At 44.9% G+C, this 24,747-nt stretch overlaps 1 protein-coding gene across 1 annotated transcript; it reads right to left on the bottom strand.

Annotated features, from left to right (window-relative positions):
* Window positions 1-3,276: 3,276 nt before the first annotated feature.
* On the bottom strand, window positions 3,277-24,728 carry DTX3L (deltex E3 ubiquitin ligase 3L). The gene is made up of 5 exons (XM_020779573.3): window positions 24,443-24,728; window positions 19,594-19,832; window positions 9,465-11,033; window positions 6,618-6,835; window positions 3,277-5,256 (listed from the first exon to the last, which is right to left on the bottom strand). The coding sequence occupies exons 1-5, from the start codon at window positions 24,711-24,713 to the stop codon at window positions 5,187-5,189; spliced, it is 2,367 nt and encodes a 788-aa protein (XP_020635232.3). The 5' UTR covers window positions 24,714-24,728; the 3' UTR covers window positions 3,277-5,186.
* Between the last annotated feature and the right edge of the window lie 19 nt (window positions 24,729-24,747).

The following is a 24,747-nucleotide window of genomic DNA, read 5'->3' as shown; positions in this document are numbered from 1 at the left end:
GAGTGTGAGAAATTAAAGCAGCTAAAAGGAATTGTGCCTCATGATTTGAGTGGAACCAAGCCAAAAGCTGTGTTCTGTGTCCAGAAAGAGCAAAGCTCCTTGTCACTGAGGGAGCCTGTTGCCATGGCTACTCAATCTGGAACAGTTACATCTGCTGATCAGGCTGAGGAAAATGGTCCTCTTGTGGAGGTCAGGCGCTGCTTACTTGTGAGAACAGATTCTCAGTTGTTTGAAACAGCAGGGGTGGACGTAGGAATACTTGACCATCAGTATCGGGGGTTAAGGGATACTTGTTCCCAGGTGACCCTGTGCCATCCAGATATTATTCCTAGGGAGTATATAATCCCGAATGAGAGCATAAAGGTGGCAGGGATTGAGGGACAGGTGATCTCGCTGCCAGTAGCAGAGGTACCTGTGAACTTTCAAGGCTGGAGGGGAGTTTGGCGGCTAGCGATTTCATCGACTCTGCCAGCAGCCGTGCTCGTGGGAAATGACCTGGCTGAACATGTGAAACGGGTGCTAGTGATTACACGCTCACAAGCCACCACGGGGACAGTTCAGGGGGGTACTGATGAGCCCGAGACGGAAGCAGAGGAGAGTGCCGAAGCTGTGGTGGAAACCTTAACCACAGACAGCAGATTTGGCCAAGAGCAAAAGGCAGACGCCACTCTCCAAAAGTGTTTTGAACAGGTGACAGACGCCCAGCTAACACCTGAAACCCCAGTGAGATTTCTAGAGAAAAAGGGGATTTTATATAGAGAGACCCTGAGGAATATCTCAAAAGGGGGAGATGGGATCAGAAGTCAGCTAGTGGTACCTGAAAAGTATCGCCCCATGATCTTACAAAGGGGGCACTCTGACATGTTTGCTGCGCACTTAGGGGTGAACAAGACACAGCAGAGAATCACACAGAATTTTTACTGGCCTGACATAGGGAAGCAGATCAGGCAGTTCTGTAAAAAATGTGATGTGTGTCAGCGGCAGGGGAATAATCGTGACAGGACCAAAGCAAAGTTGTGCCCTTTGCCTGTGATTGACACTCCGTTCAAATGCATAGGGGTGGATATTGTGGGACCTTTGCCCAAGGCCACAAAGAGGGGGAACAGGTTCATTCTCACCATTGTGGACCATGCCACGAGGTACCCTGAAGCCATACCCTTGACTAACATTGAAACTAACACAGTGGCAGATGCCTTGGTGGGGTATATGTCCAGGATGGGATTTGCCTCAGAAATAATCACAGATTTGGGCGCATCGTTCACATCGAAGCGCATGAAACGCTTATGGCAAATCTGTGGAATTAAGCACAAGGAAACCACTGCCTATCACCCTGAAAGTAATGGGTTAACAGAAAAGTTCAATGGGACTCTGATGTGCATGATTAGGGCTTACTTGGCAGAGAATCCAAACAATTGGGACCAGAAGCTGCAATCCCTTTTGTTTGCTTATCGATCAGTGCCACAAGCCAGTACCGGGTTCAGTCCGTTTGAACTTTTATTTGGGAGAAGGGTGAAAGGGCCCCTTGATTTGATCAAACAAAATTGGGAGCAGATCACCCAGGATGACCCACAAGACGTTGTGACATACATAGACTCTTTAAGGAATGACCTAAAGAGAAACCTAGAGCTAGCAGCAGAGACCCTGCAAGCTCAAAAGGTCAGAAAGAAAGCTTGGGATGACCAGAAAGCCGGGGAGAGGCACTTTAACCCAGGGGAGGAAGTGCTTTGGCCTAGGCCCTGCAAAAAGAACAAACTGCAGCTGGGTAGCCCAGAAGTAAAGTGCTTGGGTCACATAGTAGGGGGAGGAGTGATAAAACCCCTAGAGGCCAAGATAGAAGCAGTTCGTGATTGGCCTAGACCCAACACCAAGAAAAAAGTCAAATCATTTCTTGGGTTGGTGGGCTACTACAGAAAGTTCATCCCGAGGTTTAGCGAGATAGCGACTCCGCTGACCGATCGGACGAGGAAGAAGACTGATGACCGCATCCCGTGGACCAGCGACTGTGAGGAGGCGTTCCGGAGGTTGAAGGAGGCCCTCATCAACTATCCAGTGCTGCGTGCTCCAGACTTCGACCGGGAGTTCATCATCTACACCGATGCTTCTAACAGCGGGGTAGGAGCAGTTCTTTGCCAGGAGGATGAAAATGGTGACCAGCATCCAGTGTCCTACCTGAGTAGGAAACTCCAGAAAGGTGAGAGACATTTGGCAACCGTGGAAAAGGAGTGCCTGGCCATAGTCTACGCGATCCAGAAGGCCAAGCCTTACATCTGGGGAAGACATTTTACTCTGTGCACTGACCATTCACCACTGCAATGGTTAAAGACAATGAAAACCCACAATAGTAAACTTATGAGGTGGGCTTTAAATCTGCAAGACTATAACTTTGAAGTGAAGGTGGTCAGAGGGTCAGTGAACTGTGTTGCTGACGCCTTGTCAAGAAGACCCGAAGAATGAAGACGGCGAAAGAAACATGGACTATGTATATATTTTGATGACTAAAGGTTAAATGTACCTGTTTTTTGAACTTGGTTTGTATGAATAAAGGTAAATTGATGTATTGTAAATGGTAAATGTTTAACTTAGAGTGTAAGTATAAGTAAGTATGGTATTGTATGTTAATGTATAACTGTTTTTGTATGTTTTGGATTCAGGTTGTTTTTTGGAGAAAAGCACGTTAGCTTTCCCCCTACAAAACAACTTATAAAGAGGGGAGGTGTTACATACAGCACTGATGTTACCTGTCTGTCATGGGTTTGGAGGGAAAGTTCCATCCTATGGGGAGTGGAAGGCGGGACATCAGGAGGAGGGGCTGTACTGTATATATATGTGAAGCCTGTGTGGAGAAGTTCAGAAGTTGGGGGAAAAGAAGCTGAGAGAAGAAGCTGGTGTGGGAGTCTGTGTGTCAGACAGGGTACTACTGTGTGTCAGTCAGTACCTACCTGATAGGTTCAGGTTCTTTATGGGTAGCCAGAACTGATAGGTTCAGGGTCTGTGCTTTATTTAAAAGTGTTCTGAGTGAACCAAACTGGTGTATGTATGATTGAGACTAAGCCACGTTACTGTATCTTATTCACTTGATCATTTTATTTTCCCTGTGTGTTCTTTAAATAAACCTTATTCCTTTATTTGTTAAAAATCCATTCCTGGTCTGTGTGACTCCTTACAGGGAATGGTTGGTGGCAGCTTAGTGAAACTGTGGCATCTCCCAGTAGGTCTGGGGTTGTCACAGCATCTATCCACATTTTACCCTTATGAAGAAAACAGAGATGTACTATATCACTATAATCCACTATTTTATTTCCTTTCAGTCCTACTTCACAATCTAGCAATGAATATATTGAATACTGGATCACTGATCCATCAAGCCAAATAAGAAACAGCATAAGCAATTCAACAAAATACATTACATGAAATCAGGGTTAAGTTATATCAGAGTAATACTCAAACTAGTGGCAAAGAAAGAAAGAAACATTACCACACCACCATACGTTCAAGATGCTGCAGGTTTAAAGAGGATGACATCGGAGTATGGTCCCATCAGCATTGGTGGACACATTTCAGATTTAATAATTTGTGACAGAATATTGTCAAGAGTGTCAAAGGCCAAATTAAGGGACAAACTGCAAAGAACAAAAAAATCTGAAAAACTTTATATTACATAACAAAACTCTAATATAACAGAGTGTTAAGTAGCCTATTCAACAGAGATTAAATCCTACCCATCATTTGGGAAGGAAACAGAAAAATAATCCAGACTCTCATCTCCCCACCTGCACAATTGATTAATGGAATTTCAACATTGCTCAAGAACAGTGGTTCCTAATCGTGGGTCCTCAGATATTCTTGGAGTAAAATTCCCAGAAGACTTCACTACTGCCAGAATTTCTGGGAGACATAATCTACGAACATCTGGGATCCAAGACTGGGAATCACTGCCGTGGAAGTTGCATCAAAAGTAGAAGGGTGGGGTTATGCCCAACTCCCATTCATGTGTAGAGCTCCATATAAAAGTGGTAGAGGTGATTTCTGGCCTTCCAGATGCTGGAGTACAACTCCCATCATTCTTGCCATCATTTACTAGCCAGCGATAATGGGAACTGCATTTCAACTACATCTGGAAGGTTGCTAGGTGACAATCTCTAACTTGTCACAGAATTTCCAGGTCACATGTCCTGGAAATTTATCCATACTGGAGTTCAGAAGTAACCATTCTTTAGTAACATGTGATATTATTTATGAAGTCAAGTCTTTCCCATCATATGACCTGCATTATTCTATTAACCTACAGCAACCCTTCGTACATTTTTTTCATTGCTGGACCTTTGTGTCACAAAAGTATGACAAGCAAGAACAACTCCTAAGATTTGGTAGGACCACGTCGTTCCTTCCAATGCCACTATCACACAACTGGACTGTATGCATGGGAAAACACTAGGCAGGCCAAATGAATCACATCTTACTACTGTCCCAGCAAGGCCATGGATATGCCAGACTCCTCTCACCAGACGAGTACCAGACTATGATCCAAATTAAAATATACATGATAGGATTTTGTAATTATTTATAACCAACTATAAGATCATAGTCTGACATGAGGATGCCTTTCACTGTGCATTTGCACAGCCAGTGAAATACATATGTGAGTGAGTAAGCATTAGAGAGCCTAATTTGGCAAACCAACAAAATTAACTGAAATACAGATTTATTTTCCAAGCTGGGAGAGAGCACTAGCACTTACATGATCGCATATGAGTTTGTTTAGAATGAAGCTCCGCTGAGTTCAACAAAACTTTGGAAAATTAATTTCTGCTGAAACCAGCAGGGGTTATTTTGTGTGAGTAGTGAAGCTCTCCAGATTTAATTACACTCTCACTTTCACCACCCAAATATAGGCCACTCTGGAGTCCAACAGCATCTCGAACAGCCATGGCTCTCCCACCCTGTCCTAGTTAATGTTTTTTGAGCCACTAGTTCAGTTATAAGAAGATCCCATCACACCTTTGCACCCTTAAGTATAGCACTGTTGTTGAGCAAGCATAGCACTGTCGTTCTGCAGTTCTAAGTTTTGCAGTGGAAAAGCAGAATGTATAAAAACTACTTCTAATGTTTTGAACATTTTCATCAATATGCAATATGATGTGTTGTGTCATTGGACAGGTACAGATTCTGGACCGGTAAAAGAACACTCATTCAATTCCTTTTGCCTTCAGTTCTTCTCGAACTCGTTTCAGATAATCAGGATCAGGGTAGCCAAAACTAGAAGAGAGAGGAATAAAAGGAGTCTCCTTCAGTGAAAAGATGCTGGCATACAATAAATTTCACTCAAGTATCATGTAACTGGATATTTTTAAAGGAGAATTTTTTTTCAACACTGTATTTTGAAACCAACCCAGTTTAATAGAAGAAAACCAAAGAAGGAGGAAAAGTGAAAAAGTTGGTACCACGGTGGCTCCTATCATCCAGCATCCTTCCAAAGACACCCAAAAGCAAAACACACACATAAATGAAGCAGAAGAACCACCACCACCACCACCCCATCACTCGAAAGCTGGATGAAGTCTAATGACTTATGAGGCCAGGAGATGACTTGATCATTTTTCAAAATTGTTCATCTTTACGGTTCTTTAGATCACATGCATCTGAAAAAGCCCGTAGACACTTTTGTTTGCCCTCAGCTGGTTTCAACATTTCTCAAAAAATGCAAAAGTTTTGTGCTGCTTTTCAAGAGATCACTTTTAAAGCTTTAAAAGGCTGCTTGGCAGACATGGGTACAGAACCACATACTGCTTCACAGACAGAAAGGTTCCTCCCATCCATGGATCGCTTTTCATCTGGTGCTACGTACTTTTCAGGTGGCTGAACAGGGAAGGAGAAGATCTTTACCATTCCCCCCTCCCTAGACCCCTCCCTCCTCAAATCTGTTCTGGAAGATTAGGAAACTCTCCAGAAAAGCAGGGGGGGGATGTAAGAGGGGACTGTCAAAGACTGTCTCCCCTTTTCCCACTGGCTGGAGAGAGCTGAATTCAGTTCATGGCATGTCACCCCAGGGCAGGATAATCTCAATTCAAGCCACAGGAACTGGATCTTCAGGTAAATTAACTTAAGAAAGTTCATGGAAAATAAACTTTCCATTTCTTCCTCCCTGCTACAGTCACAAGTGTCACCCAGAAATTTTCTCAGGATTTCTGAAGAAAGTGGGATGAGGCCCAAGGTGTCTGGGAAGGAGAAAACATCCCAAATCATCCCAAGTAGCCTCTGCAACTCATCTTATATTTTTTAGAATAAGAATTCCTGACCCTAAGAAAAGGAGCACCATTAAATATTATTCTTAGGTCTGGGGAATGTAACCTGTCACAGAGCAGGTCTGTCTGATCTTGCACAGTTTTGATTGTTGCAAAGTGAGAACCTGTGACAATAATGGTGAAATATATGAGATACTTTCACGGAGATGTCCGCTCTCTCGGCTTTGTTCAAAACAGCAACCGTTCCACTGAAATGGCTTCTAAAAGCCCTTAAAAGCTTTAATGAGTTCACATTAAAAATAAACATTAAAAGTGGATGATACTGAGAAAGTCATGTTATATATCCTCTGCAAACAAAACAAAAACGATACGCACTTCTCTGGGCCTCCAATGGTGGATGTTTTGTGGTGAATGTCATTCCAGGTGACCACATCCGTTACACCCGTAGTACGAGACTGGCCCACGGTGAAGATCAATTTTTGGTCAAAAGCCTGTTGAAGCAGCCTTAAAATTTCTCGTCCTTCTTTGTTATCTGGTAAAAATGCTGTCCTAACGGTTCCCCTGAATCTTCTTCCAGGATTTGGATGGTTAGCCTGGTTTATAAAGGGAAAGGATATTAAAATAAACAATATATTATGCTTTGGTAGGAAGAGCCTTATGAATTGCAGGATAAAAAGCACATTCTCTCTATCCATATAACCCAGCCTCCTACTTGCAACCATGAGAAATGGAAAGCTCCTGGTAAGGCTTCTGAGCAAAGCCTAACATGGACAGTTTCCCAGTTTACCTTCGCGAGGACACCCAGTCCTCACTGGTCTGCTCTGGAGATTCCTCTCACTCCTTGAATGCCTTCTGCTAAAGGTTTACACTTCTCCAATCCTCAAGTGTTTGCTGACACCTGCCTGTTTTGAAGGAGTGCTGATGTTTTTGCTCCCCAGGTGTGAGCCGTGTCCTGTGAATCAAATTGGAAACAGAGCATCCAGCACCTGCTCCTTAGTTCCATCTCCATCCAAGAATGTATGCAATCCTTCTTTAAAGTCATGTAAACTCCATATCTTTTAGTAGTAAGTTTGATAATTTAATTTTGTCCTAAACACATGGCCCATCAATTTCTTTGGGCATGACCCCCAATTCTGGCAGAGCACCTTCTCCCACCCAGTTCTGCCAGAGTTACTCATTCTAGCCAGGTCCGGCAACTGAGGGGCCTCACGCCGAGGGAGGTCCGGAAGGAAAGAACGAGGAACTGGGCCTTCTCAGCAGTGGCCCCTCACCTCTGGAACAATTTACCTGTGGAGATTCACATTGCTCCCGCTCTGGGTGTCTTCAGGAATAAACTTAAAACCTGGCTATTTGGACAGGTTTTCCCTACGGCCATATCTTAACGGTCATATCTTGATTATTTATGATTCGCCATCATGGACTCTTTGGTTTTTAAATTTGTAAACCGCCCAGAGTAGACCCTTGGTCTAGATGGACGGGATAGAGATCTATTAAAATAAATAAATAAATAGATAGATAATATGAGAGAGAAATCTCTATCCACATCAATCAATATTTCATATACTTTTAAAATGTTCCTTTTGACCCCATTAACAGGTAACAGAGTAAAAAGGTTTGTAAAGATACAACAATGGTGTGCTGTCTTCAAAGATACTTCATCTATATTTGAAGGGAGCATACATAAGGATTCAAGATCTTTTTCCTCCCCCTCATCTCCACTTTTTTTGATTGCTGCATTTTATGACTAGCTAACAATCATACTAATTCAGTCCATGTTGCTAAACTGTAGTATAACATGGCAGAATGCAGAGGCTGGTCTCCACTGAAGAGAAAGGTTCCTGTTGACTCCCCTTCAAAAGCTGCTCCTTCATTCAGCAAAAAACGATGCTTAGGTGAGACAAGCCATTCAACTACAGTGGTGCCTCGCTTTACAATTGCTCTGCATTACGACAAAACTGCATTACGACAATCTTTTTGTGATCGCAATTGTGGTCGCAAAACGATGGTCTAAATGTTTTTTTTTCGCTTTGTGATGATTAGTTCCCTACTTCAGGAACTGATTCTTTGCAAAACGGCGATTTTAAAAGAGCTGATCGGCGGTTTCAAAATGGCCTCCAGGTAAACAAAATGTCTCCCCACTGTTTTCTGGGACGGATTCCTCGCAAGACAGGCAGCGAAAACGGCTGCCCTATGGAGGATCTTCACTGGACGGTGAGTTCTGACCCCATTGGAACACATTGAAGGGGTTTCAATGGTTTTTTTCCCCGCTTTACGATGTTTTTGCTTAACGCCGATTTTCCTGGAATGGATTATCACCATTAAGAGAGGCACCACTGTACTAAGGAAAAAGTGGGAACACCCCCATAGGCATGTAAGCATACATGTGCTTGGGAAATTACAAGATGATGCATTTAAAGCAGGTTACAAACCATTAATACAATTGTGGAGGAACTGCACAACTGAAAGGTGCACCCTCTTTTTGGCTCTTTCCCACTAGTCTTTCTAACTGGCAGATACCCTCCTTGCAACATTTTGCTAGAATAAGCTTTTTCCTTATCTTTGGGGAAAAGAAAGCTGCGCTAAGAATTTTCCTGGGGGAGAGAAAAGCTCCTTTGCAACAGCAAAAACAAAGAGCCTTTTGGCAGCGTAAAACAATATCAAATGTATTACCACATAAACTCCTGTAGACTAGGTTCCATTTCATGAGACATATAAACTTTTATTTTCATTTTAAGGGGCCAATACAGCTTCCACTTCCCTTCCTCATTCTGGATAAGCCCCAACAGGATCACATTTTCCAGATCCAAAGTGATTCCTTCCCCCTTGTTCAGGAGCTGCTTGTTCCCTTATTGGGCAAAAATGTACAGATAATTCAGATGTGCTTTGCTCTTGGACACAAACAGATTCAATGAATCTATGCGGACCTAAAACAATTGTATAGGGTTAGGTATTGTAGTCCAAGTTGAGCATTTTAAAGACTGTGGAACAATTAAGGACCACTTAATCTTGAACCCTAAGCACCATTCATTTCAAGGAGACTTAAATGCAGATCACTGCACATCTGGCCTCCACATCTTCTTTGTGTAAAATCTAGAAGTTAGTGAAGGAGTCTAGCTTTCCTACTTTACATTCCCAAGTGAAATCACTTTTCACTGATAAATAATCAGACAACTCAAATTTACTAATTACGCTTGTAAAAAGTCATGCTTCAGCTTAACTTACAGTTTGAACACCATCAGCTATGGAGTAGGTAATACAGATAGTACCATATCCATGATGGCCAGGAAGTGAGTGTCTTGTTTTGTCGACATTCATTTTCCCTGGTGGTTGATTTCCTTGTATCTTCCCGTAGAACGTGTTGCACACGGGGCAGGCGGGCTTATGTTTCATTGCCTCTTTAAGGCACGCCCTACAAAATGCATGCTTACATTTGGGCAGTTCCTCTTTGTCATGGAATTCGTCCATGCAGATGGAGCACTGCTCCTCTTGATCACCTGCTGTTGCCTTTACGCTTGATTGCTCCTGGGAAGGAAGCGAATGCATTTTGCCACCAAGGCTTTGTTCAGAGGATGCACCTGAAGCAGATGGAGCACTGGAAGGGTATGTGGGCATCCCAACACTTTTTACAGAAGGATTCACGGGGCAAGTGTGCAAGAATCTCATGATGTCTCTCTCAGTTTTGCATACTTGCTCCGGCACACCACGTATGAAGACCGTCTCTCCTTTTTTCTGCAGCAATACTTTACGATTTTCTGATAGTAAGTGTGAAAAAAACTGATTCAGCATTTTTTTCTGAGTCTCTGAAAGTTCTGGAGTAATGGCTTTTTCTCTGGTTTGTCCTAAAGCCTTCTGGTAAAAGTGGACAAAATCCTGGTAAGCTTCAGAAGACCCATCCACGCTTGCAGACTTTTTGGGCTTAAAAACGATGCGTTGTTTCTCATTTTGCGGACAGGGCTTGCTCACCATCACAGTCTCGTATTTTTGGTTTATAGCTTGAATATGTTTTTCTAACTCTGGTTTCAGGAATTCAAATACATCAGCATCGACTTCAATGTGACTTTCTGAAAACTGGGTGTCATTTTTTTCATCCATGTTCCCCGCTTTTATTTTTTCTATGTCACTTTTAGCAGCTGAAATCTCCTTTGCTGGGCCACGGAGAATTAAGCGATTTCCATCAGTTTTAACCAGGAGACTTTTATGCTGGTCACGTAAGAGATCCTGTGCCTTAGCAAAATGGAGGCTGTCAGTGAAAGGAATAATTTCCTGTCTTACATACGTTGCTACTTTCTGAAAAGCCGTGATAAAAGTCTGCTGAGCTTTCTCAATGGAGTCTGGAGTCCCAAGAGCAGTAAATCGTACAGAACTCATCCCATTGTCGTGATCCTTAAAAGTAAACGTTATTTTAAACTTCTGTGTTAGTTCATCAATCTGTTCCTTGCAGGCCTGGCGGAAATACTCAAGAATCCCTGAAGGCACTTCCATATTATACACTTTATCTAGATCATCCTGGCTTTCTTCTTTTGGGCCTTCCATATCCACATCCATATCTTCCAAACTGTCTTGCTTTTTAGGCGGCAAAAATTCACGGCCATTGCAATGAGAACTTGTGAGGAGCTTCTCAAAATGAGAGTGTAACTTTTGAATATCGCCAAAGTCTCCTGACACTTTTTCTATGCCACGTGAATCTGAGCGTGAGTCTATTTTTATGGCAGGCCACATGGTGATCACCCGATCCCTTTGCTCTTTTGAAAGCAAATCCACATTCAAAGTGGCAGATACATCAACAAAGATCTGAGAAGGAAAAAAAAGAGTACAAGCCAAATTGAGCAAACACAGTGAAGTGGTTAAATGCATGGATGTCCCTGGTCCACACCATGAGTTCGTAAGGCAGACTTAAAAAGGTAAAGGTAAAGGTTCCCCTTGACAATTTTTGTCCAGTCATGCTCGACTCTAGGGGGTGGTGCTCATCCCTGTTTCCAAGCCATAGAGCCAGCGTTTTGTCCGAAGACAATATTGTGTAGTCACATGGCCAGTGCAACTTAGACACGGAACGCTGTTACCTTCCAACCGAGGTGGTCCCTATTAATCTACTTGCATTTGCATGCTTTTGAACTGCTAGGTTGGCGGGAGCTGGGACAAGCGACGGGTGCTCACTCCGTCGCGTGGATTTGATCTTACGATCTGCTGGTCTTCTGACCCTGCAGCACAGGATTCTCCGGTTTAGCCCGCAGCACCACCACGTCCCACAGACTTAGCCAAGCCATTTTCTTTCAGCATGAAGTAGCATCATTGTACTGCCCTCTATTATAAGAAGAGGAATGAGGATGAGGCGCCTTGTGAGCAAAAAGCCCTAATTCACTCCAGAGCTTATGCCCAGGTGGGGCTGGGAAAATAAGCCAGGCATCCGAACAACTCAGGATAAAAGGCAGAGGTCTATGATCCTGTGATGGTCGAAAGGATCCCTGAGAGTCAGATATTAATCAAAGGGAATCCATGTCCCCAGTAATTAACTCCATTTCCAATGTCACAGCAGGATTTCCTCAGACAGGTGTCTCAACAATCATACTTCTATATTATATTAAGAACAAAGCATGATCACTGCAGTTTAGGACCTCGGCCAGAAAATGTAGTAAGTGGGTTGTCTAATTTGCCCCTCAGATACATGTATAAAATTCTTTCAGCGCTTAAAAAAAAAGCATTACAGTGATGCCGCGCATAGCGATGATAATCCGTGCAGCCAAAATCGTCGCTATACGGATTCGTCGCTATGCGAAATAAAAAAGCCCATAGGAATGCATTAAAACCCGTTTTATGCGTTCCTATGGGCAAAAAAACTCACCTTTAAGTGAAAGTCCTCCATACAGCCGCCATTTCCGCTGCCTGGTAAGCGATTTTTTTCCATCTAAATCATCGCAATGCGATCGCTTTTGCGATCGCAAAAACTTAATCGCTATGCGGATTCGTCATTAAATGGGGTGCCCGTTAAGTGAGGCACCACTGTATTTTTATTCTGCATCAGCCTTGAGTTCCCCACCTGTCTCACACCAGAGTTCCTTCGTGGTGTCAACTCTTGTTTCTGGAGCTGCCTTCTTTTCCTACTCTGAGCTAGGCATTCAAGAGAGAAAAGAAAAAAAGCCAGCCTCTGGTGCAGCTGACTCCATGTCTCTTGCCAACTGGGTGAAAGCAGTTGACTCTGGAGAGTTGCCTGGAATCTCTCTCCAGAGAAATGCAGGCTCTGCTGGGGCAGATGCACGGGGGGAACATAGCACCAGCATTCACTATCCCCAATGCCCCTTCACTTGAGGTCCTCTCTCACAGAAGGCCTGCCCTTGGTTAGGGTGGATTTAATTTAAATCACATTGGTTAAAATAGCTAAAATCATGCAAATATTTTGCAGAAAAATGTGTAATCATGCTTGCTAGATAGCTCACTGGTTTAGGTATCTGGCTGAAGAACCAGAGACTGGGAGTTCGATTCCCCACTGTGCCTCCCTGACAGAAGCTGGACTCCATGATGCATAGGGTCCCTTCCAGTTTTGTAGTTCTAAGGTTCTTCTTCGTGGCCTCTGTGAATGCACACTAATGGGTTAAATCTGCACTTGTGCAGAGGCCTCGGAATATTCTAGAGCTTAAAGTAACACTTTTGGCTCCGCCCCCCAGGACCTCATGGTCCGCCCATCCTAACAGTTACCTCAGTTCCATTTTTTCCGCTGCTGCAGTTAGGTCTCCTGGCTAGAGCTCCGTGAAATTATTGGAAATTCTTGGAAAATATTTGGCTCCTGTTCGATTCTTCATTAAGGAAAGTACAAAGACTTTATTATTTAGGAGGGGAGGTGTCCATTTTGGCCCTTTGCGAGGGTTTTCCCTCTTTCCCCCTCCCTTCCCCCCCTTCCCCCCCCCCCTTGGACTGTTCCCAGGCCTCCAAGGCTTCCTCATCTCCCAGGGTTACTTTTAAAAGCTGCATTGCCTTGGAGAGTCGCACAAAAATCTTTGTGTATGCATCGAAGCGGCCTCTGCGTCTGCAGAACCCGACCTTTTACCTCATATATAACCTAGGGAAAAAAGTAAAGCCTCTAAAACTAAGGCCAAACCCTTAGTTTTATAACCACCAACCCCTCATTCTTCGGCTATTCCTAGCCTGCCACCAGTCCTTGCCTGTCCTCATTCCTCAGTCTCCTGTTGAGTTTCTTTCCTAGGGCTCTTCGCCTCCATCTTCACCGCCGTCGTCGGTCCCGCTTCCTCCTACTCCGGAATTATCCCTGCAACATCCTCTCCGAAAAACAAGAAGGTGAAAGCGAAGCATTTGGCGCCATCTTTAGAGATTCCCGGTCTCCGAGCCACTCGGGACCGAAGGTCTCACCCCACGGGGCTCGACATTTTCGCCCCAATAAAGCGAAGAAGCATGCGCCTAAAGAGGACTTGCGAAAAGCAAGAAGGCGAAAACAAAGCATTTCGCGCCATCTTTTAGAGATTCCCGGTCTCCGAGCCACTCGGGACCAAAGGTCTCACCCCACGGGGCTCGACATCTTCGCCCCAATGAAGCTAAAGAGCATGCGCCTAAAGAGGACTTGCAACCGCTCAAGCTCTCTAAGAGCTATTTGAGACGTTGGAGGCAGCAAATGCAAAAGCTGTATTATCCGCGTCTGCTATACAGCCTTGCTGCAGAAACTTCATCCTCCGAGTCCTCCGAGTCCTCATCGGAATCCTCCAATGAGAGTTCGACATTGCCGGTACCATCCTTCCCTGATATCAGGAGGAAGAGGCACCGATCGGTACCGAGGGAACCTCCGTTACTGGAGATGCCCGAACATCGATGGACCTCCCAGGTCCCGATACTCTCGCGGGCTCCGGTACCGAAGAAAAAGATCATCTCCTGATACCAAAAGACATAAGAAAAGATGGTACCATGAAGCCTCCCTGGTACAGGAGGTTAAAACATGCTGGTACCATGCCTTGGTACCAAGCAGAAGGCTAAAACATGCTGGTACCAGGAGGTCAAAACATGCTGGTACCATGCCTTGGTACCAAGCGGAAGGCTAAAACATGCTGGTACCAGGGGATTAAAACATGCTGGTACCATGCCTTGGTACCAAGCGGAAGGTTAAAACAGGCTGGTACCAGGAGGTTAAAACATGCTGGTACCAGGGGATTAAAACATGCTGGTACCATGCCTTGGTACCAAGCGGAAGGTTAAAACAGGCTGGTACCAGGAGGTTAAAACATGCTGGTACCATGCCTTAGTACCAAGCGGAAGGCTAAAACTTGCTGGTACCAGGGGATTAAAACATGCTGGTACCATGCCTTGGTACCAAGCGGAAGGTTAAAACAGGCTGGTACCAGGAGGTCAAAACATGCTGGTACCATGCCTTGGTACCAAGCGGAAGGCTAAAACTTGCTGGTACCAGGAGGTTAAAACACGCTGGTACCATGCCTTGGTACCAAGCGGAAGGCTAAAACTTGCTGGTACCAGGAGGTTAAAACATGCCGGTACCATGCCACGGTACCAAGGGGAAGACTAAAACAATATATGCCCATAAGAAACGCCTGGTACTGAGGAAGTATTCTTAAGGAAGATACTGAATACTGATGATATGAGGAAGGATACTGAAAAAGAAACCAGAAGTCCTTTTTCACTTCTGATGCTCCACTTTCTTCTACTTCCCATGACTCTGACTCTGAATCTTCCGACTCCATGGCACCAGACCACTCCTAACCTGACCCTGCCAGACTGATATTTGTGATGGCTTTCCTCCATCCATCATTTCCGAATTTCATTCATGTTCTAACATGATACAGAGAATCGATAAGGCTCTTGATTTAACAGTACATCAACTTCAAACAGAGTCTGATAAGGTTTATGCAGATATTGATGAGGAATCAGTGCCTTCCCTGTGCTTGTCCCTTATCCCATCTTTATTCTGCTTGCTTCAGTAGACCTGGGAAAAGCCCTTCTCTGTCCCTAAAATGTCCAGGCTTGTAGAAAATCTGTACAAGACCTATGGTACCAATACAGATTTTTAACTAGGCATCCTCCTCCTTATGTGGATGTGGACGCCACACAAGCCAGATCACGCTCGAGATCTACTACCACACCGAGCAGCGAGGAGGTTAGAAAGCTCATCTACATGGCAGCTATGGGCGCCTACCATATCAACCTCTCTAACTGTGCACTACCCTCTCTTCAGGCAGCCCCAGCAGCATTTAATCTGAAAGGGCTTGCTCTCCATTAAGACGCCATGTCCCTCACTCAGCAAGAGAGTGTGATAGCGCATCACATTATCGAGGCCACCTCCAAACAACTCATGACTGGGGTAACCTTGCAAAGACACGATTGGCTAAGGTCAGCCAACATTTCTGATTATGTCAGATTTGGAATAGGGGACTTGCTCTTTGATGGCTCTAGGTTATTCGATCCCTAGATGGCCTTCAAAGAATGAGGAAAACAGCATGGTCGTACAACGTTCAGCCTTATAGATCTCAAAAATTCCCATTGATGCATCAGTACTCTTATAGTGTATACAGACCTTATACTTCTCAACGAAGATATCTCCCTCAACAGTTGGCTCAGTACCACAATCCAATCAACGCGACCATCCCCACCATTCCTATAGGAAGTTGACAAAAAAATCCAACAGACACTGTGACTCCCTCCCACTTACCACCGCTCGATTCTGCGTCACATGTTCAGTATGCTTGCTCCCTTCTTTCTGCATGGACCCACATCACCTCGGATGCCTGGGCTCTTTCCATTGTCACCTATGGGTACACCATAGAGTTTTGGGATACACCGGCTCAGCGGGTGATTTACACTCACTCTTCTACCACTCTATGAGACAAGGTAAAGATCCTTTTTGGAAAATCAGACATATCTCCTGCCACTCCAGGTGGGGGCAGATCACTATGCCCCATTTTAGACCTAAAGGACCTGATTTTTCTTCATCAGCCAGCGCCGTTTTTGCATGGTGACCTTGGAACATATCCTTCCACTAATTCGACAAGGAGATTGGTTTACTTTGATAGACTTGAGTGACGCCTGCTCCCACATCTCCATCAGAAGTGATCATTGCGAATACCTCCATTCTCTCTAGGAAGGCCCATTTTAGAGTTCAGCGCCTTGCCATTCAGCTCTCGACAGCGCCTCGAGTATTCACATAGGGGCCGTATTGGAATCTTGGCCGGCAAGAGCTTTTCCTTTCCCAGAATGGCATGGTCTAAATTTGTTCCCTGATATGTCGCTCCCCTCCGTTGTCTTGGATCACAGCCCATCAGGCCCAAAATCTTCGGGGACTCATGATTTCCACCACATCTGTCATAAAGCCCGCGAGGCTCAAGAGGCAGTCCCTACAGGCCTGGCATCTGCCCTGTTTAACCCCATGAAAAATACGCCCTACATATGCCTCCAGATTACTCATGAGCTTGCACACCAACCCTGCTGGTAATCAACCCAGAAGACTTGGCCCTGGAAAGACTGTTTGCTCCACTCCTACCTACCTCAAGAATCACGACAGACTCCAGTCTGGTCGGATGGGGACCCCACTGTACCAGTCTTCATATCTACGACACCTGGTCAGTGAAGTAAAACTTTCTCTTTTTAAAAAAATCTGGAATTGCTGGCCATCTTCAAAGCATTTCAGGCGCTCCTAACTCTCAACCTAGGCATGGCTGTCCAAGTTACTACGGATAATGCGACAGCAATGTACTACATCAACAAACAGGGAGGCACCCATTCTCTTTCTCTACTGTACCTGACTGTTCAGTTTTGGGAGTAGTGTCTAGAATTCCACATCTTTCTGTCTGCTGTGCACATCTCTGCCCAGGACTTCACATGGGCAGACCATCTGAGCAGGCGAACATACCAAGTACACGAGTGATCTCTGGACCATTGCACATTCATCAGAATCTGCAAGACATTTTTTTTTTGTTCCTCCCTGCCATAGATGCCCTTGCAATTGAGGTGAACAGCTAGTGTGCCATCTATCTTTCACGGCCTGGACTAGGGGTAAACTCCCATGGTGCCCTGGAAGGGCTGCTTCATGTACATGTTCCCTCCAATACCTCTCCTACTGTGCATAATAGTGAAGATATGACATGACAATGCCACCGTGATCCTCATAGCTCCATACTGACCCATACGGCTGTGGTTCACAACACTGCTGACAAGGTCGTCAGGCTCCCTGAGACCCCCGTCTATTCCTCATCTTCTGACCCAGAATCAAGGGAAAACGTACCGTCCAGGTCTACAAGCTCTTCACCTCATGGCGTGGAGAATTCCTCCTCAATAAACTCCATATTATCACACTCCAGGAAGTCCTCTACCAATCAATTCTATTTCTGCAATTGGCTGGCATTTACCAAAATTACTACTCGCTACCCTAAATGAAGAGGTTTTCCCATGGTACGGCAAACCTTTACCCTCCACGGGGCCAGTCTATACCACAGTGGACTCTTCACACTGTCCTGAGTGCCTCTCGCATTCATCGTTTGAGCCACTGACCACAATTGCTGGACGTTTGTTGACTTTCAAGGTTATTTCTTAGTTGCAGTTACTTCCAGTAGCACTTCAGGTGGATCCTCCCTTCCTACTTTGCCACCTGGACAAAGTTATACTCTTCCCAGATGTCTCCTTCATACCTAAAGTTTCTACTGAGTTTCATGTTCGGCCGCCTATCAGTCTGCCCACTTTCTTTCCTAACTGCCTACAGATGTAGAGAGGTCTCTTCACCTGCTAGATGTTCGCAGAGCATTATCGTTCTATGTTTGCAGGACTGTTTTTTCCCCCGCAAGTCTAATCACCTGTGCCCGGTGAACGCTCACTTTACCGGAACTTTGGCTACTTCTACAGCTTTTCCTCAAGGGTGTCCCGTTGTCAGACACCTGCACAGCTGACATTTGGCCCACTCCGTCAGCCTTCATCTTTCACTATTGCCTGAATCTGCGGGCCAAGGAGGATGTCATTTTTGGACGCGCGGTCCTGTCTGCTGTTTTGCCGTGACGTCCCTCCTCCTATCAGAGGCAAGCTTGCTAATCACCCATTAGTGTGCATTCACAGAGGCCACGAAGAAGAAAGAAAGGTTACTTACCTGTAACTCTGGTTCTTCGAGTGGTCCTCTGTGAATTCACACGTCCCGCCCGTCCTCCCCTCTTTCCGTCATGGCTGTCTCACCTTAGAGCAGCAGCGGAATTTGGGGAACTGAGGTAACTGTTAGGATGGGCGGACCATGAGGTCCTGGGGGGCGGAGCCAAAAGTGTTACTTTAAGCTCTAGAATATTCCGAGGCCTCTGCACAAGTGCAGATTTAACCCATTAGTGTGAATTCACAGAGGACCACTCGAAGAACCAGAGTTACAGGTAAGTAACCTTTCTTTATCATTAATATAATTCTAATACTTATTTCTGCAATCTCCTTTCCCAGACTGGCTTAATCTGTAAAAATCCTCCACAGACTCAATCAAGGAAACTACTGAAAGCAATCATGGAGATTAAGAATGCTTCAAAGAATTCCCAAAATTATGTCTTATTAAGAAGAAAAGTGCTGTCCTAGACTGATTACTAAGTACTTCGAAAGATAGAAAGGTTAATCCCTGAACAATCCACACAGAGGCCTATGGAACACTATGAAATTGACATTCCAGTCCAAGAACTGTTGCAATCTATTTCCAAAATTTCTAAAGAAAGACTGGTTTAATACACTGTCTGATAATAGAAAACAAAAATATGTAATCCCTATTCCATAATGCCACCTTTGGGCTACAATATATTTGAAATTAAAAGTATCATAATGTAAAGCTTTTTTATTTAATTAACAATCATTTAAAACTGCAGGTTAAACCACAGAAGCATCTGTGCTGCAAGGTTGGAAGACCAGCAGTCATAAGACTGAATCCATGCAACAGCGTGATCTCCCGTCGCTTCTCCCAGCTCCTGCCAACCTAGCAATTCGAAAGCATGTAAATGCAAGCAGATAAACAGGTACCACCTCGGTGGGAAGGTAACGGCGTTCTGTGTCTAGTTGTATTGGCCACATGACCATGGAAATTGTCTACGGACAAACGCTGGCTCTATGGCTTGGAAACAGGAATGAGCACCGCCCCCTAGAATCGGACATGAGTGGACTAAATGTCAAGGGGAACCTTTACCTTTACCTTAAAAAGCTTTAAATTTTTAAAAAAATCTTTTAATTTTTAAAAAATCAATCTTGTCAACAGGTAGTGATAGGAAATTTACTTAACCTTAATTTTGAAAACTCAAAGTATCTCAACAATTCCAGGAAGTTCATATTATGCAGTATTAGAAAAAGGAATTTGATTCAAGAGTTCTAAACACTTCTGGACTGGGCAACACTGGAGTCTTACCTTTCTTGTAATACTATTGAGATCACTGGCATATTTTCCATGTTTCTTTTCAAGACCACTTTGAAATGACAAGGTGCTTGAAGCAGAAGACGACTTTGCAGTAGAACGTAGGACACTGTTTGTAAATGATTTTGCCTCATGATCCAGCACAGTTTCAGAATCTGCCAAGATATGTATGTCTAGGATCTTCCCTCCAATCTCTATGGAATGGGGTTTATGTGCCTTCACACGGTTCTTCACTAAAACAATTTGGGGAAAAAAAGACATTCATTAGTAAGAATAAGGACATCATAGATGCCACAGAGGCCCATTCTTTCCCCTCCTCCAGAACTGGCTAGTCTACTCCCCATTCATTGTGCAGCAGTTGGCTCTGTTGTTGCTGTTGTTGCACCAATTGTGGAAGAATCTTCCCTGCCTCCCCACACAGCCAGCCACTCATCAGCTGAGTGGGCATCATGGTGGTCAGCTGCTTGGTGAGGTGGGGAAAAGCCAGGCGGGCAAAGCAATATCTAGAAGTATAGGAACACACAAGCTATTCATTGCTCCAGTTATTTAATGTATTATGTTTCTAAGTAAGGGTAGCTCTTACGGTGCACCCTCAAAACAGCCACACACAAAAAGGATATATTTGGTCAACAGTAAATGGTGCTGATATTCCTAGAACCATTACAGTGAAACTCACTGATGTTCTGTAGTGGTTATTACACTTCCAAGAGGATCAAACAGAAAAGTTACATGGCACTACTTTGTTTAGAGAAAGGCTGAGGAACACACGGCCTTCCAGTTCTTATTGGAGTATAACTCTCAGCAGCCCTAGGGAACATTGTTAACGATAAAGAATGTGGGAGATGCAATTCAAACAGCATCCGGGAGACTAGAGTTTTCCTGATTTCTGGTTAAAAACATGGATGGAGATACTGCACCCACCTGATGTTACTGGATTCCACTTCCCATCATTCCTCTCCCTTAGCTAAGCTGGCAAGGCTTGATGAGAGTTAGAATTTATGAATGCCTTACAACAAGGGCAGGCAACCTCTCCAGCTGTAGAGACCAGCTTTCTGCACAGACCACCAAACAAAAAGAAGGGGAACAGTGGAAAGAAACTGGAAGGGTATGGAAATCTACTTGCTGTTTTGAAAAATTATTATGAGAAAATGTTTTATTGTACAGTGCAGGGGATTAGGACCTATTTAAAAGATGTATCACCTCTCCTGAAGTCATCCAGAAGTTTCCGTTTGCTGCTTTTTGTAAGAAAAAGAGCAGCCCAGAAAATATTTATTTCTACAAAAACAACCACATGTAGCTGCATGTGGCCTCAGGGCTGTACCCTTCTTTTAGATCAGTCAATTACTACCAATTGGACATTGCTACAGTCATGCCCCGCTGGACGATTACCCCACTCTACGATGAATCCGCATTACGTTGACGTTTATGCGATCACAAAACGATGGTTTAAATGGGGAAATTTCGCTTAGCGATAATCGGTTCCCTGATTCGGGAACTGATTTTTCGCTTTACAACGATCAGCAAACAGCTGATCGTTGGCTTTTAAAATGGCCGCCGGCTTTCAAAATCCCCCCCCCCCGCTGTCTTCTTGGACGGATTCCTCGCTTTACAGGCACTGAAAATGACCGCCGCATGGAGGATCTTTGCTGGACGGTGAGTTTTTCAGCCCATTGGAACGCATTGAACGGGTTTTCAATGCGTTTCAATGGGATTTTTTCGTTTCGCAACTGAAGTCCTTTTTTTCCTGAGCTGGGAAGTGTTTAGATGCAACATAGTAGCAACTGGCCTCAGTCTGGTTCAATCAGCCTTAAACCAACCTGGCTAGTTAGGATTGGGCCCTAATTTGGAAACACTGAAGGGGAATTTTAAAATATTGAAACAAGTAACAAGAAATAAGTTTGACGATTTAAGGAACACTGGAGTATCATGGTTTGGCAGAAACACACCATGCAAAATGATATTACCCAAGATAAAATTTCCATTTCTGATGCTACCAATAAAGATTGACAAAGTAGAGTTCAAGAATTGACAAGATGTGATTAATAAATTTTGTAATCAAGATAAGAAGTCAAAGATTAATTAGAGGAGATGGCTAAATCATTAGAGGGTTGTATCTTCCCAATTTAAGTCTCTACCATATAGTCAGTCAATTAAGACATATGCCAGAAATTATATCTGAGTGCAACAGAATAAGGTGGTTCAATATGGAAAAAATAATTGCATTTGAACTCTGCAAATATTCTCTGTATACAAAATAAAATAGGGTAAATATATAGAAAATCCCTTCTTTAAAAATATGCTATTAGTTTGTAATAAATATTGCATCTGGAGACAGAGTTGGAGAAATTCCCAAGAAACCTAAAAGGAGTAAGTGAGGATTTATGAATAAAGAGGCAAATTATTAGAATAAAGAACTTAAAAAATAAAGAATAAAGAGCAAATAAAAGTGTCAGGTATGGATAAACAATGTTATTCAACTACAGCAATGAATAACAATCCAGGCAAAAAAACCTGGTAAATGTAGAGAACTTATAAAATATGAAGGAATTATGTTACAAAAGGAAAGTGAAGGTGAAAACAACACAGTGAAAAGTATAGTAACTAAAATTTCTAATATATATCATTGAAGCAGAAGATCAGGAGGAATCATTTAAATTAGGGGTCTCAAACATGCGGCCCCCGGATGATAGTTTGCAGCCCCCGCCTTGCCTGCACCCCCCAAAGCGCCCACACGTCCTCTGCTGTCAAGAGTTTAAAAAGCCTTGCTTTGCTCACCAGCTCTCTCCCAAGACAGCGCCTCTTGCACCCTCCATCTGGAACTGCAGCCTGCCAGCCAGCCCGCCTGTGCTGGCTGGCAGGCTGCAGTTCCGGATGGAGGGTGCAGGAGGCGCTGTCTTGAGGGAGAGCCAGCGAGTGAGGTGCGCTGCCATCCCTTTTTCCCAAGCGCCTGAGCCGCTGCCGCGTGATGCCTGAGAGTGGAGCTCACTCCCAGCCTGTCCTCGAAAAGCACCTCCAACACCACCTCTTCCAGGGAAGCGACCTTCTAGCTCTCTTTCTCTCTCAGCACCCCCAGCACCAGCCCAGCCAGTGGCCGCCTCAGCACCCGGCGGTGCTTCCTCCTCCTCCTCCTCCTCTTCATCCTGCTTCAGCCACCTCAGCTCTGGAGGCTGCCTGTGCTTGCCTCACAAAGTTCGCTCCTCTGTCGTGGTGGGGGCAGCTGCTGCTGCTGAGTGTGCCTTTTTTTGAGGGGGGCCTTCAGAGGAAGGTTGCTGGACTTCCGTGTGTGTGTGTGTGTGTGTGTGTGTGTGTGTGTGTGTGTGTGTGTGTGTGTGCGTGTGTGCGTGCGCGCGCACGCACACACACACACACACACGAACCTGCAAACACCTGTGGGGGAGGCCGCCCCGTTCTGTTTAATTTCCCGGGTACCGATGGGGGCTTTTCTCCTTTGGCAAAGCGATTCTGTGAGGGTTTTTTTAAATGTCGTGCCCTCCTCCCCCCCAGCTAGGCGGTTGCTGGCGCTCCCTCCTCCGCTTCTTCATCCTGCTGGTGGTGATGGTGGTGGTAGTGAAGAAGGAGCCGGAGGGGGTTGTGGCCAGCGACGAGGGCTCGCAAGCCCCTCCTCCTCCTCCTCGGAGCCCCAGCTGGGCTAAGGAAACTCCTGGGCAGCTTCCTTGGGCTCTTGCTCCGCTTGGCAGAAAATCTGATGCAGCCCAGCCTCACCCAGACTCTGCCTCCAGCGGCCCCCAGGTAAATTGAGTTTGAGACCCCTGGTTTAAATCATTATGAAAATTTGCAAAAAGAAATACAGTAAGTATTAGTGCTTGGAAACATATATGGAAATATTAAAAAAATTAAAATCTATGTCAGTAAGGATGAAAGGAAAATATTTAAGTTAGTTTGGAGATGGCACTTATTTCCATTGAAATTAAATGAAGTACTGTAGATGGTAATTATTTCAAGATGTGGAAGAGAGTGCCAGAAAGTCGGAACTTATTTTCATATGCGGTGGAAATGTCAGAATATATTGAAATTTTGGCAACTTGGTTTTCAATAAATGAAATAAGTAAGCTAAATGTAGCTGTGTGCTCTAAAATAATGGTTTTATAAATATTTGAAAAAGAGGAAAGTAATTGGACAACTGTTCATGGGGTATTCTTGGCAAAGATACTGGAGTGGCATTGCCATTTCCTTTGTTTCTGGTTTTTATATAAATTATAATTTTAATAAAGGGCATGGTAGACGGGATATGCTAGAACCAGGTTGGTTCCTTTTAAAACAAGGCTAAATAGAAGTAACGAAGTTCACACGCCCTTCATTTGCAACTCCCGAAAGGGCCAGCAAACCACTTGCGATGAGCCACTGACGGTGCACCTGCGCAGAGGCAATGCCTGCTTTAAAACAGCCTGAATTCATTTTTTCCCCTCGTGCTACAAAGCCTTCCCGAAGTGAGGCCAGGCCCAAGCACGAACCCAAACGGGCCTGTCAGTCATTTTTTTTTCCCTTGGCACGACTCTCGGGCCTCGACACGTCTTGGAGCAGACACGAATCCAACAGGTCACCGGCAGGGAAATCGAAACGGAAAGCCTTACTTCAGCTGCTAAGATTTTGCTCGTCATGCGTGCGTTGAGAAACCAAGGAAGTTTCCCCGGGTGGGGCAGGGGGGGGGTGATGGTGTCAAGCCCTGAATCCAAAACCCCTGGGGAAGGAAAAGCGAAGGCGACGTTTCAAGAACGAGTCGGGCGCCAGGCGCGCCAGGGCTCGGAGTCCCGTCCGCCGCCCATCCCATCCCATCCCATCCCATCCCAGTCCAGCCCGCACCCTTGCCCAGTCGGTCGGTCACCTTCCTCGGACTGGAACCACACCGCGTAGACGCCCAGCTCACGATCCTGAACTTCCACTCGGCACTCGCCACCCCCGGATCCCTTCGCCGACTGGAAGTGTTTCTCCAGCTTGATTTTCACCGTCTCGACCTTGTCCGACGAGCAGACTCGCACCCGGAGCGGAGAGAGCCGTCCGGCCATGGCGCGCGCTTGGCCGAGAGCGGGGAGGAAACTTTCGCTTTCGATTCTTCGCCGCCGGAGCGAGAAAAGAACCACGACGGCGCCGCCCATCCCGGGCGGACAGCGCCACCTGCTGCCCGTCTCA

This window comes from Pogona vitticeps, chromosome 1, assembly GCF_051106095.1.
Source record: "Pogona vitticeps strain Pit_001003342236 chromosome 1, PviZW2.1, whole genome shotgun sequence".
NCBI lineage: Eukaryota > Metazoa > Chordata > Lepidosauria > Squamata > Agamidae > Pogona > Pogona vitticeps.
The sequence above is the reverse complement of the archived record's forward strand: the minus strand, read 5'-3'. Positions and strand labels throughout refer to the sequence as shown.